Genomic DNA, 15,664 nt, shown 5'->3' on the forward strand with positions numbered 1-15,664 from the left:
TGACAAAAGTATCTGTAACATTGAAATAGGAAAGGTATGGAGGAGAAAGGATGGAAATGTGTAAGAAAAAATAACATCAATTCACAGACAAGAAAATGCTAATGACCAATACATGGAAAGATTTAAACTTCATCAGTGCCAAGGAAATGCACAGTAAGACAATAATGTAGTATTTCCCCCCAACAACTGGCAAAAGATAAAAAGAAAAAGAATATCTAGTTGTTAAAAATTCATTCTCCCATGTTGGTGGAAGTGTAAATGGCTACAGCTCTCTGGAAAACAAACTGGTAGTAGCTATTAATCAAAATACATATATCCTCTGAAGCATCAAAGTATGCAACTTCTGAGACTTCGTTCTAGAGAACTAAGTGTCCCAGGATTTAAAGATCTGCACAAGGAAACCAACTGAATGTCTATCAGCAGGTGAATAGTTGAACTCCATGAAATAACTACACAACTATTAAAACAAATAAATTAGATTTCATATCTAGTGACTTGAAAATATGTTCACAGCACATTAACTTAAAAAAAAAAAAAAGCCACTTTGCAGAATACTATGTACATTAAAGTATGACGCCATTTTTAAAATCCCTATCTACCTTTTTGTACTTGTCTCTACAAGCATGTAGAAAGACAGACAAGATTTCAGACTGATACTAGCTGTGCCAGACAGGTAGGGTTAGAGGAATGCAAGAGAAACTGAAAAGATATTACGGACTCTTCCTTTAGTCATTGGTGTAAATTTACTTCTTAATAAGAGCAGATTTACCATTGCAATTTTTTTAATCTAAGGAAATTAGAAAGGAAAATATTCCCTATTCTATCAAGTTAGCAAACATTAATTTAAATTGTTCTTTTAAAAAATAAATAAATAAATAAATTGCTCTTTTACTTGGTGACCCCTCTGCTATACTATTCATCATATACTGTATTTGTTAATTCAATAATTATTTCCCACTTACAATAGGCAGAGCACTGGAAAAGATGTTGGACATACCATGGAGAACAAGAAACACTTAATATTGATCACTAGGAAGCTGAATGCTGGTAACAGAAACAGGCATTTAGACAAAGAGCTACAGAAATGGAAATAATTATGATTAATGCTAGCAAGAAATTCAGGGTGACAGGAACATATAACTTAGAGCTACTCCTAAACTGAGGAGTCAGGAAAATCATTATTGATTAACGCTGTTGAAACTAAGACACGGGGACAAACAGAAGATGAGTGGGGAGGCTGGCTGTGAAAGGATGGCTATTTTGGAATGTCTGATGTGGGGAGGAACTCACAATGCTGGAGAAAACAAAAAGCCTGTGGGCTGGACTGGAACGAGAAATTCATTAAGGACCTTGTGGATCTCTAAGAGACTGCAGAATTTTACTCTACAAGCAATGGGGAAGCCATTCAATTGGGAATTCAATGGGGAATTACATTCAGTTAGCATGTAATGGAAGAGAGTAACATTGAATCATTTGGTTTTTCTTTCTTTTTTCTGCCTGTTTGCATTTTTCAAAGATCATGATCACTCTGGCTATAGGAGGGCAATGGGACTAGAAAGGAGCAATTGCAGACTTGAGAAAAAGTTAAGAGGCTATTTCTTAAGCCCAGAAGGGGGTATGGGAGCTTAGAATAGACTGGTGACAGTAACAAATGAAGAAAAGTATGTGGGTACACATAAGACAGAAAGTTGAAAGGATTCTGGGCAGCAAAGTAAAGAAGGGGTCAAGGATAAGGGTGCTGGAGAAAATGAACACTCCAGTTCTGGATAGCTGGTTGGTTGTTCAGAGAGGCAGGCATGGAGGGGAAATGGTGAATGTGGTTTTGGGTATGTTTCTTCTGAGACGCCCACGAAGCAGTCAGGTGGGAAACACCTACTTGTCAATTAGAACCTCTAAGTCTAGGCCTCAGAAGAGAGATTTACGCTAGAAATCTAAGTATTGTCTGCATAGAGATGGATCAATAGGAGTACATGAGAGGGTACTAGGTTACTAGGTTAACTCAGCAGAGCGAGGAGAAAAAGGCTGAGGAGTAAGTCCTAAGCAGCCCCAATATTTAAATGTCTACATTTAATAGTCTACAGAGATGGCTGGGAAGAATACCTGGAGAAAAAGGAGGAGAAGTAGAACAGGGTGAAGAAGGAGAAGGACAGGAGTCAAGAGGGTGGGAGGCAATCAAAAAGGAGTAAGCGGTCAACCCTATTTGATATGATGTAAAGCCAAGATGAAGCCTGAAAGATAAAAGGATTTTTACTAAAACAGAAGAGACCCCAGTATGTTTAAATATCGATAGAAAGAAGCCAACAGAGGGGGGGAAAAGAGGATGAAAATGGACAAAATAATTGCTAAGCTCAAGTTCTTTAAGAAGATTTCTTTTGGGGGTAGGGAGTGGTAGAGTTCAGAGAAGGGATCCCAAGTGGAAGAACTAGAAAGAGAGATGGAAACCATCTCCAGTATAACACGAAAGAAGAAAAAGACAGAATTCAATCTATATTTAACATTTAGGAGTTTATAAATCTGATAAAGAAGTTAAGATAATTTCATATGAATAGCTTTTTTTCCTTCTCCCTGTGAACCAGAAATGCCGTTTTCTCCTGAATGAAGGAGGACAAAAGTCAGAGATTTAGGAAACTGAAATCTGAAACAGTCCCTGCAGAGTAGGGAAAAAGAGTGGACTAGAGAAATGCATGAAGAGTCCCAGGCAGTGTTGAGAACCCAGGAACCTGGATTTGAAGTGGTATCAACCAATCTGGGACTCTGACTCTCCTCCAGCAACCCTAGTTTAGCTCCTCAAGGACAGGCCTGGAAAAGCCGAAGGATGGGGTCATTCAAGATGAAGACCTGCTGGCCAGCAAGAACATAGAGTTAGCAGGCAAGTGGTCTGGGCCTCTGTGAAAGAGTAACTGAAATGATGAACCATGAACTGGATAGGAAGCTGGATAGGAAGAATGGCAAAACTTTAAAAAGGGAGACTTCCCTGGAGGTCCCGTGGGTAAGACTCTGTACTCCCAATGCAGGGGACCCGGGTTCAATCCCTGGTCAGGGAACTAGTTCCCACAGGCCACAACTAAAGAGTTCATATGCTGCAACTTAAAAAAAATAATAAAAAGATCCTGCATGCCACAATGAAGATTGAAGATCCCAGATCCCACGTACCACACTGAGACCTGGCACAGCCAAATATACGTAACTTTTTAAAATAATAAATTAAAAGAATCTTAAAGGGCTAGGATGACAGGAAGAAAGTCAAAGTCACAGATGAAAGGCTCCAGTGCGGTCAAGGAAGAGGTAAAGCAGACGTACCTGAGAAAGACCACTAGAAAGGCTGGGGAAAGGCCATGCCCAGAGTGGGATATTTCAAGTTACACTATCCAAGCAGAATGGTTCTGGTACAGTAAGGTCCAGGGCACAAATGAGGCGGGAAGAGGGGCTGAGGAGGTATTAAGATAAATGAGAAAGTCACTAGATCTACTTTTCTGTCTGCCTCCATCAGTTTAGTGAGCTGTTGTAGGAAATGCAACTGTCTTTTCTACACACCCGTCACATGGTATGTAGTCAATAAATGTTTGGTGAGTACATGAATGAATATAACAATCCCAGTTTCAATTTTTTCTCCTTGCATTTGGACTGCAAGATCGAACTAGTCAATCCTAAAGGAAAGCTCCAATACTTTGGCCACCTGATGCAAAGAACAGACTCACTGGAAAAGGCCCTGATGCTGGGAAAGACTGAAGGCAGGAGGAGAAGGGGATGACAGAGGATGAGATGGTTGGATGGCATCACCGACCCAATGGACATGAGTCTGAGCAAGCTCCTGCTGATGGTAAAGGATGGGAAGCCTGGCGTGCTGCAGTCCATGGGGTCGCAAGGAGTCAGACCCAACTGAGTGGCTGAACAACAACAATTTCTTTGGGAAATAAGTTCATTCCAGTAGTAAGACTCCGGGTCAAAGGAAGATGCTCGGCAATTGCTCAGCATGTTTTAATCACAAATACACAACACTGTCATTTCATTATGCTATAACCAAGCAAAACTTCTTACTTTCAAAATGAACTATTCCATCAATCTGATCAATAAATCCATTCATACGTCCTTCTGTGATCATTTGTGATGCTATCTTTTCTGCCTGTATAAAAAAAAAAAAAAAAACTCTTAGACATTTTAATTATCATAGCAAGTTATTCACATATGCTCATCAACAGAATTGAAAGCTCTTGGGTTAGCTGACCATCACTAAGCCTTGCGTATGTGTTCATCTGCCGTTCATTACAAGAGCAAATCTTGGAAATCTGACTATTTAATCCCCCAATTCTTTCCGCATACAATTCATTATTTTACGTTAACTGGGATCTGTTTCTCTTGTAAGATTTTGAACAAGCACCTAGCCCTCTTAGCAATTTTTCTCTCTGCTCAAAATCAAACTCACAATTATTCTTCTCTCTGGGATCCACACCTCAAAAAAAATCCGTAGCTTTTCTTATTCTATTTCATTTCAGTTTTCACATTGTTTATCATCCCAAGACTATTTAAGACAGTAATTTTTTTGAAGGAAAAACTGAAAGGAGGAAGAGTGTTCAAATTTAAGAGAGAAATGAAAGGATTTAAAAGACAATTAAAGGGGAGCAGAAGGCCCTCTTAATTCCTAAAGACATACTTCATGTTTACTGTCTGTTAAGGAAACTGGGCTGTGACAGTCATTATGGTAACTCTGATCATGTTCATAATCAACCCTAATTCATTCCTGAACAGACTGTGACTAGCAATTACTGCTAAAAATATATTCACTTCCCTTAGTCTCGGCAAGGAATCATACCTCAAAGTTGAAGAAGAAAGCCATCTATTAATGGTAACTAAAGCCCTGGTTCCAAAATTGTTCCACTGCCTTTACTGTATAATAAATGCATACATGTAAAGGCATTGTGTTAGTGAAATTTTAATTTAGTATTTTCTAACAGATAAAAGGGGATGTGACCATAATTACATGACTTCAAGGTCTACAAGTTAGTAAAAGTAAGGTTGATTGCTTGCTTTTATGTTATTTAAAATCAAAAGAATGTTTTGTAGATGACACCTGAAATGCCCTCTAAATAATACTGGAACTTTTCCAGAATTTATACACAGCCAGCCAAACTTTATCATGACTAAGAATGAAATCAACTCCCTAATAACACAGGCAACTTCTTAAGTTAAATCAACCACAGAAGTTACAATAGAATAGCTTAGCATATTACCATAGTCATTAGAGGGCAGGAAAAAGAATTGAGGCAAATGTTAAAAATCAGAAACCACTATGAAGAGGATCTGAACAGATATGAAACAAAGATATTCTTACAAAATGGGAATCATAACCTGGAACCCCTTTAAGATTTTCATTCTAGGTTACTTTACCATAAATTACAACTTTAAAAAAATACAAAACCATAGACAATTAATTCCATTATAGCACTATTTTAACACTCAAATAATTTATTTCCATTTATCTGAGGCTTTTTATGTATGTTTTTGTCACAGCTGCCAATATTTACCAATTACAGTCATCACTCAATATCAGCCCATGGGGGGTTGGTTCCATGAGGGCCCTGGATACCAAAATCTATGGAGGCTCCAGACCCTTACATAAAATGGAGTAGTACAATGAATACAGCTGGCCCCCTCCATAGCCACAAGTTTTTCATCCACAGATATTGAGGTCCAACTGTATGTATTTTATTTTCTCTTTATATCAATGATTTAGTCTCTTAACTTCCTTTTTATGTATTGCAAATAAGAAAATACCTTAGCTGCAGGAATCTCTAAAAGGGCTCCAAGTTCTTCAAAGGTAATATTATTATATAATTTGCTTGCAGACAATAAATTGTGTTCAATAACAGCTCTGTCCAAGATGCTAGAACCTTAAACATAAATAAGAAAGTTATAACTTTGAAACTAGGCTTACACTCTTAATAGACGCATCTTTTTTTAAAAAAAATTTCCAGGCATGTAATAATTCATAATCACTGTCTTTATTCTTACCAAAATTTTAAAAGCAACCAAAATGCCCTAATTGATACATTTTTTATAACATAGTTAAACAAAAATAAAATTTAGAAGATGATTGGCAAGTAGTTACTTATTAGCTGAACAGATTTAGTCCTCTGAATTTGGGGTTTTGCTTCCTTAGACTAGTCAGCAGTTTCATTACTTTCTCTTCTCTTGCTATAAGCACAAATTTCATCAGCAAGCAGCAGCAAAACAATCATGCAATCTGTTCTGTAAGCTTGATAAGTCAAAACGTACAGAGCAATGGGAATGTCTCTGTTCCTCTGGGCACTGCGCACGCGCTGTACTGAGGCAAATGTGAGAAATGTTTGGAAGGCAAAATCCCTTCGTGAGATATGAGGCATAGGATCCTCCCCTAAGAAAGATGAAACCGGGCCTGACAGAGTTCTGGACCTAAGGCCCCATCCTGAAAGTGTTAGACTGTTGGGCTCACCCAATTCTTTTCTTCCCTTTTATTGAGATATAATTAACATGTAACACTGTATTCATTTAAGGTGTATAACGCACTGAGTTGATATATGTATATACTATGAAACGATCATCACCAGTTTAATTAACTAGCGTCATCACCTCACAGTTACAATTTTTTTCTTGTGATGAGAACTTTTAAGATCTACTCTCTTGGCCACTTTCCAATATAAAGACCTAAATAAATAGGAAAATATGGAAGATTTAATATTGTTAACTCCCCAAATTGATCTACAGGCTCAGTGTGGTCCTTAACAAAATCCCAGCTGGCTTCTTCACAGAAATTGACAAGCTCATCTTAAAATTCACACGGAAATTCAAAGGACCCAGGGGAGCCAAAACAATTTTGAAAAAGAACAAAGCTGGAAGGCTCAAATTTTCTGATTTCAAAAATCAGATTGCTGAGACACAGCAATCAAGACTGGGGAATTCTGGTGTGAGGACAAACATACAGAATAACGGAATAGAATTGAGAGTCCAGAAATAAAGTCACATTTACAGTCAACTGATTGTCAACAAAATTGCCAAGGTAATTCAGTGGGGAAATAAGAGTCCAACAAATGGTGCTAGGACAACTGAATACTCACAGGCAAAGTAAAGTTGGACTCCTACTTCACACCACATACAAAAATTAACTCAACATTAATCAAAGACCTAAATGTAAGAGCTGAAATTATAAACTTACAGAAGAAAACAGAGCAACTTTTTATGACCCTGGATTAGGCAACAGCCTTTTAGATACAACACTTAAAGCACAAGCAACAAAAGAAAAAACACAAATTGGATTTCATAAAAATTAATAACTTCTGGGTTTCAGAAGATATCATCAACAGTGAAGAAACAACACACACAATGGGAGAAGATATTTATCTGGCAATGATAACATCTAGAATACATAAGAATTCACGCAATTTAATAACAAAAAACCAAATAACCCAATTTAAAAGTGGCCAATAAGCATACGAAAAGGTGTTCAACATCATTAAGCCCTCAGGGAAATCCAAGTCAAAACCATAACAAGATACCACACACTAGTCATCCTAGTGGGTATGAAGACAATCAATAAGACAGATAATAACAACTGTGGGAGAAAATATGGAGAAAACGGAACCCTCACACACAGGAATGTGAGCTGGGGCAGTCATGTTGGAAAACAGTCTGCAGCTCTGCAAAAGACTAATAAACACAGTGCATGTTGCCGTTGCTGTTGCTGCTGTTCAGTTGCCCAGTCACGTCCAGCTCTTTAGACCCCATGGACTGCAGCACGCCTCTTTATCAGTTGATGGGCATTTAGGTCATTTTGCTATCAATAACGCTGCTGTGAACATTCATGTAAAAGTTTTTGTACAGACTGCTGCTGCTGCTGCTGCTGCTGCTAAGTCTCTTCTGTCGTGTCCGACTCTGTGCGACCCCACAGACGGCAGCCCACCAGGCTCCCCCGTCCCTGGGATTCTCCAGGCAAGAACACTGGAGTGGGTTGCCATTTCCTTCTCCAGTGCATGAAAGTGAAAAGGGAAAGTACAGTTGCTCAGTCGTGTCTGACTCATAGCGACCCCATGGACTGCAGCCCACCAGGCTCCTCCGTCCATGAGATTTCCCAGGCAAGAGTACTGGAGTGGGGTGCCATTGCCTTCTCCGTTTGTACAGACATTAGCTACCATATGACCCAGTAATTCCACTCCTAGATATACATCCAAGAAAATTAAAAATTAAAAAAATTAAAAACCTATGTCCGTACAAAAACTTTCACATGAATGTTCACAGCAGAACCTAAATGTCCATCAACTGATGAAATAAAATGAGGTAACACAATGTTATTTGGCAACAAAAGTGAATGAAGTACGATATACACTACAACACAGATGAACCTTGAAAACATCAAGCTAAGTGAAAGAAGCCAGTCACAACAGATCACATATTGTATGATTCCATTTATATGAAATGATCAGAATAGGCAAATCTACAGAGCAGAAAATAGCTTAGCAGTAACACTGTAAAGCCCTGGGAATATACTAAAACCACTGAATTGTAGTAATAACAACAACACTATGCCTCAAGATTGCTAGCCTAGGGGCTGTAATGACAATAAACAAAGATGGTCAAGAAAAATAAATAAAGTAATAAAGGCCAAAATGGAAGAAGAAGACAAAATACCTGTCCTATATACATAGTCTCCTGTGAGAAATTTGAAAATCATTTGCATTCTCAGAGATCCTAGTTAGAATCCCTCATTTTAGAAGAGTAATCTGATTTAATTTTTTCTCTCTTTGGCCAGAAAGCACAAAGTCAAATCTGAAGTTTAACTACATCAGTTCTGGAAAATTTTTCTTATTTATTTAGCTTTTATCAGATAACTTCCTGCAAAAGAATTTATTAAAGTTGCTCAGAATACACAGAAGACAAGAAACTTAAAATTAAAAAAGAAAAAGAAGAATAGCAATGGTCAAAACACACCCATTACAGGTGGGCTACAAGTTTAACTTTTTAAACTTTCTAGCAGCCTATCAAATTAAGAAAATCAATCAGTTTATCAACTCACATTACTTAAATTAAATCAAGGAGATTTAACTAATTAAATCAAGGAGTTGGGAGAATCACAACTAATCCTAAGACTGAAATGGAATTTTTCTTACTATCTGCATAAAGAATATCCTATAGAATAAATTATCTCCTTTAGAAAGAAAGACAATAATTAATTTATTTGCTTCTTAATGTACAATTAAATAAAAGAAATTCAATAGGTCAATATAATTGCTTTAGTAAATCTGGGAACTAGGGTAGTGACTGGTGAGGTATATACACCTTTTTGCCAAATCTTACATAAATAATTCCATACAACTAGATTCTCTTCAATATGGGATGACAGTGAATCCAAGGCAATGTGTTTGACAGATCTGCATATCTGTCTTGACCTTTTCCGTATTTCTAGTGGTCTACATCTATATTTTTAGTCATGTGTGCTATTGTTATAAGTTACCTTAAAATCTCTATAGATAAACATATAAAAATTATTGATGTTATGAACAAGCATCTATTAAAAATTCTTTCCCAGCAAAGACAGTCTGACTTAAGCAAATAGTAGGAAACACAACACCAAGTTCTATTCTTATTGGAAACACTTACCCCTTAATGAGCTTGTGCAAGCTACTGTGCCAAATTTTGCTCTATCTAAAATAGAACTGGGTAATTATGCTCTGTTACAAACTGATGTTTAAAATTCATTAAGGTACTTACCAAATGGTTTGAGTTTTAAAAAAAATCGAGTGCTATAAGCCTAGCCTATAATTCTTCTGCCTTTTCAGTTTCCAAAAAATATTCCAAAAAATGCTTTCCAATAGGTCTACCCTTATATTTCAAACTCATGTCCAAGTATGATGTTCATCTTCAGTCAATATTCATTTTTTATCAAGCGTTAGATAAAAATATTATAAAAAGATATCAAGACTCTTCAAATTTAACATATGTTCCACTAGTGTGACCTAAAATACCATATACTTATAAGAAGCAGTCATTACCATCAGCTGTAGTTGCTTTCTGGTGAGGCATCAGCATGGCAGCAAATTCTTGAAGTTGATTTCCTCTGATGATCCTATCTAGGTACATTTTCTCTAGGATTCCGTAAGCAGCAAGCTGCTGGCACCTTTCATCCTTAAAAAGAGTAGCTAGCATCCGAGAACGCTGCTGTCCTAAGGGAAACAAATGAGCATCAAATATTCTCACTCTCTTTTCAATGAAAGACAATCTTTCTTAGGACTGCATTTTTGCCTACTAAAATATACAGTTGATCCTCATTATTTGTAGCAGCTAAGTCCTATAAAGTCGCTGCCAACAGTGAATTAGTGAATACTCAACTGCTGCTCCTAGGGTTGACACAGGATTAGGTTCTTATGAGCCTCTGGTCGCAGCATTTTTGTCAGCTGGTCAACATGTAATCTTGTCTTGTGTGTTTGTTTAAAGGCACCTTAACTTATGGCTTACACTATAACTCATGCCTGAAAGAACTTATCTAACTTAACACATGTATATTCTCCATAAGACACATCACAGACTTCCCACAAGATACTTGAGTACACAAGATAATACTATGGCACTATGCTTACGGACCATTTAAAAACAGCAAAACCATCAACAAATGCATGAAAATGTGAAGAGTATCACATAGACCACAAAAAAAAAAAAAGACATTTGTTTATAGTAGGAGAGCTGAAACAATGTAGAATACCACCTTGTTTGACACCTGCTGGAAACAATATAAGTAGAGGGGCTCAGATTTTTTGCTGCTCTGCACACGTCTGCATATGACTATAAAAGCACCTGAAGCATGGATTTGGGAGGGGGTGACAAATTTTAGCAAGCAGGTAGATTCACCTACATGGAATCTGTGAATAATAAGGACCAGCTGTATATTCATTTGTGAAGACTATGATACACAATCATTCTCTCAGTAGCCAACAGGGACTGGTTCCAAGACTCCCTCATAAATGCCAACACCTGCCGATGCAAAAGTCACTTAAGTAAAATGATGTTCTATTTGCACCACCTTCATATATCCTCCCTTATATTTTAGATCATCTCCAGATTATGTGTAATACCTAATACAATGTAAATGCTATGTAAATAGTTCTGGCTGGCACCAGCAAATTCAAGTTTTGCTTTTGGAACTTCCTAAAAATTTTTTCCCCAAATATTTTTAACCCACGGTTGGTTGAATTTGCAGACGCAGAACCCGTGGATATGGAGAACCAATCATATGCCAAAATGTTACAAATGGCTCAAATTATAGCTAATTGCTATTTTCTTCTTCTTGCTTATTTATATTTCTATAACAAACATGCATACTTTTGGTAATGATAAAAAATTGATGAAAGATGAACAAACATTTCTCAGATGGAAAACTTGATTTTCATAGTCTCAATTTACACCTTCAAGTACCTTTAAGTGGTGAAAAATCACATGATAACTGATGACATTAAAAAGTAAACTAATGGAAATAAAACTATGAACAGACTTTTTCTTTTTAAATTTATTTTTAGCTCTATATACTGAAAGAGCCCAATGACAATGACACCCAGCATCAGCGAGCATACCTAGTATCCTGATCTTGCTAACCTCATTAAGAGGAACTAGAAATTCTTAAAAAATAGCTGATTTCACATCTGGGGCAGGGAAAATACAAAAGGAGCCTAAGGCATCTTTTTATACTACATATCAGGCAAGTACTCAAAGACTAACAGGGGGCCATGTCAAAAAGACATAATTTGGTCATATCTGGGACAACTTGAGAATCAAAAAGAATCACAACTATATTTTATTGTAACACACAAATAAATTTTAAAAGTTGAGTCAAATATGCAAGAATATTCAGAGCAGTACTATTACTAATAGCCAATGACAAGGCAATAGGATAAACAACGTGGTATATTCACAGAATGGGATACCACATAACAACCAAAATGAACAAAATATGTGTAACAATGTGGATAAATTTCATAAAGTTGAGCAAAAGAAGAAAGACAAGAGTATATGGAAAAAAAAAAAAAGAGTATATGTACTACATGATTTCACTCATATAAATATAAGAAGCAGGCAAAACCAATATATATTAATGACCGCTATTAGAGGTTGGGGGTTAGGGCTAGTGATTAGGAGAAAGCAGGACAGAGGCTCTCAGGGTGCTGGTAATATTTTGTTTCTTTTTCTGCACACTGACTACATGATGGCGTTCATCTGTGACAACTCACTGAAGTGTATACTTTTGATATGTACAGTTTTCTGTGTGTACATGTTTTCTGTACATACATGTTTCTGTATGTACAGTTTTGTGTGCTTCTACATGCAGAAGAATAAGCAGAGAAAAAGTTCACAGTGATATTTGAAAAAAAAAAAGGAGCAAAGAATGAATAATTCACCATTTTTCATTTTCATTTTATATTACATGCAATGAGTGATCTAGCAAGGATTATTAACAGATATTAAATTATGGAAAGGAATTTGGAAAACAGAATTTTTGTGGTGTTAAAGCAGCACCCCATGAATTGCTTACAAAAGACAAAGAGGCCAATGTACCTTTACAATGGAGTTTCTACCTTAATTAAATGAACAAATTCAGCTTCACTAACGGTGGGACAAGGTAGCAGTATGTGCTCTCTGACGTGATTCAACAGCAACTACATAGTATCATTATAAGGTATTCTTGCTAGAAAAAAATTTAACCTGAATTAATATAACCTCTGGCTATAACTGCTATTTTATAAGGAATCTACGGGATTAAGGAATAAATTAACTATATATATATATATATATATATATATATATATATCAAAAAGGGCTTCCCAGGTGGCACAGTGTAAAGAATCCACCTGCCAATGCAGGAGACACAAGGGATACAGGTTCAGTCCCTGGGTGGGGAAGATCCCCTGGAGGAGGAAATGGCAACTCACTCCAATACTCTTGCCTAGAAAATTCCACGGACAGAGGAACCTTGAGGGCTACAGTCCATGGGGTTGCAAAGAGTCAGACACGACTGTGTAACTAAGTAAATTATATAACATGTAGATAAAAAAAATCTAGGATGAAGGACATTCTATATAATAACTTCAAAGTCTCTCTCTCTCTCTCTATATATATATATATTTGGACAGAAAAGTAAGATTCATCCGTGGGCAAGAGGAAGGAGGGGACAGCGCCAAGGCTCTCCTAAGGGCAGGGCCCCTCATTTTTCCAGAGTGCCAACCAGTAGGGTTGTATATGTAGTATGTGACCCCTCACCACCCGGGATGAGCTGCTTTTCTGCCACCATGTTTTAAAGTTCATCTGCACTAAACTTGGTAAATGCCAGTTCTTGGAGATGTAGATCCTCTGGCGGCCAGGGAACTTGAACTTGGCCCCAGAGAGGGCCTCAGTCACATGCTCCTTGTTCTGCAGCTCAGTGCGGATGGACATTATAATAACTTGGCCAATGTGGACCCTGGCAATTGCACCCCAGGGCTTTCCAAAGGCGCCACGCATACCTGTATGGAGCCTAGATTGGGGACAGCATGCCAGTCTTGGAAGTCCACTGGAAAGAGCTGTATCCAAGGTTGCTCAGGGCAACCTGCACAGGCAGCAGGCTGCATACACTACCGAGGAGGCTGCTGTTCGCAGCCAGTGCACACTGGGCCCCCACGGGGAAAAGAGCCCAGTCGGCTTAATTGGCTGCAAAAGTATATTTTTTTAAAGTGAGGAAACTACATACAATGTGGTATGTGAACTATACCACAATAAAGTTGGGGGCAGGGAGAATGAGGAAACTCTTCTAGACTAAAAGAATCTAAAGAGTCATAATCACCAAATACCACACATAATGTTGCTCCTTATTTAAGATGAAAAAGGCAGGTATAAAAGACATCCTTGAGCTAACTGAGGCAGTGATAATATGGACCAGCTGCTAAATTCTACAGTGGAATCACTGTTAACTTTTTTAGGGACGATAATGGTATTGCAGTTACAAAGAAAAAAATGTTTCTATTCTTAGGAGACACATCACGACATATGAAGGAGTGTCAAGATGGCCTTCAAATAACTTTAAAATGATACCTCAAGACGTGTGTGTGAGCGAGACAGAGAGAGAAAGCAAATATAACAAAAAGCCAGGAAAATTTAGAAAAGAGTAATGAAGAGTAAGAAGATCTGCTAATAATAAGACACTACAAAGATAAAGCTATATTAATTTGAAGAGCATAGTATTAGTACATTCATAAATACACAGGCTAATTAACGGAACAGAATACTATGTCCAGAAATCTATTATAATGTGCTTCAAATCAATAGGGAGAAAAAGGATGCATAATTCAATAAAGAATGCCAAGTCAAATAACTAGCCATTTAGAAAAACAAGCATGGACTTCTTTGATGGTCCCAGTGTTAGGACTCCACATTTCCACCAAAGAGGATGTGAGTTCAATTCCTGGTCAGGAACTAAGCCATGTGGTATGTCCAAAAAAGTCACTTATGTTTATATGCAACAGATCTATTATTGTTACCTTTAAATGAATTAATAAATATTTTTAAATTACTCACTTCAATTTCTAATACACTAAACAGCAGATATACTCTACATAAACAAAAGCTCTCTAGGGTTCTCAATTTTTCACAGTCTAAATCACTGCAGATGGTGATTGCAGCCATGAAATTAAAAGAAGCTTATTCCTTGGAAGAAAAGTTATGACCAACCTAGATAGCATATTAAAAAGCAGAGACATTACTTTGTCAACAAAGGTCCATCTAGTCAAGGCTATGGTTTTTCCAGTGGTCATGTATGGAGATGAGAGCTGGACCCATAAAGAAGGCTAAGCGGCAAAGAATTGATGCTTTTCAACTGTGGTGTTGGAGAAGACTCTTGAGAGTCCCTTGGACTGCAAGGAGATCCAACCAGTCCTTCCTAAAGGAGATCAGTCCTGGGTGTTCACTAGAAGGACTGATGCTGAAGCTGAAACTCCAATACTTTGGCCACCTGATGCAAACAGCTAACTCATTTGAAAAGACCCTGATGCTGGGTAAGATTGAGGGCAAGAGGAGAAGGGGATGAAAGAGGATGAGATGGTTGGATGGCATCACCGACTCAATGGACATGAGTTGGGGTAAACTCCAGGAGCTGGTGATGGACAGGGAGGCCTGGCATGCTACAGTTCATGGGTTCACAAAGAGTCAGACATGACTGAGCAACTGAACTGAACTGAAAGATCAGAGGATTCAAGAACTTATACCAGAAGAAAACATGAAGGAATCTAAACTATGTAATTTCAGAATAGGAAAGACCTTTTAAGCAAGTCAACAAAACCCCGAAGCTATAAAAGATTAAAATATTTAACTATATAAAAATCTAAAGTTTCTGAATGGCAAAAATTCATAAATAAAGCCAAAAAAGAGATAATAAACTGGGAGAAAAACTTGTTAATTTCTTATATATGTGAACAGTTTTTATAAGAAAAAGATAAAAATGGCTAATGAACATAAACAGACTAATTTACTCCCAAAAAAAAGGGTTTTTCAATAATGATTTTTTTTAAACACATGAAGAGATGCTCAAAAGCATTCATAGTAAGTGAAATGCAAATTAAAACTAGAACGAAATATTACCTTTCTTTTACCAGGTTAGTAAGGATAAAAAAATTTGGAAATA

The 15,664-nt window shown here is 37.2% G+C and overlaps 1 protein-coding gene and 1 non-coding gene across 3 annotated transcripts in view; both read right to left on the bottom strand.

The window, feature by feature from the left end:
* Positions 1–15,664, bottom strand: part of COPS4 (COP9 signalosome subunit 4) — a 39,008-nt gene that overhangs the window by 2,511 nt on the left and 20,833 nt on the right. Inside the window, exons 7-9 of one of the 2 annotated variants that reach the window (XM_061145651.1) lie at positions 10,020–10,190; positions 5,773–5,888; positions 4,039–4,123 (exon numbers count right to left, since the gene is read on the bottom strand). In XM_061145651.1, the coding sequence (XP_061001634.1) occupies positions 4,039–4,123; positions 5,773–5,888; positions 10,020–10,190 (372 nt within the window). The remainder of the gene's footprint in view (positions 1–4,038; positions 4,124–5,772; positions 5,889–10,019; positions 10,191–15,664) is intronic. The other variant, XM_061145652.1, reaches the window with a different exon arrangement.
* Positions 13,570–13,704, bottom strand: LOC133058912 (small nucleolar RNA SNORA70). Its single transcript, XR_009693424.1, has one exon. It is a non-coding gene; the product is annotated as a small nucleolar RNA SNORA70 (small nucleolar RNA).

Source organism: Dama dama, chromosome 6 (genome assembly GCF_033118175.1).
Source record: "Dama dama isolate Ldn47 chromosome 6, ASM3311817v1, whole genome shotgun sequence".
Classification (NCBI taxonomy): domain Eukaryota; kingdom Metazoa; phylum Chordata; class Mammalia; order Artiodactyla; family Cervidae; genus Dama; species Dama dama.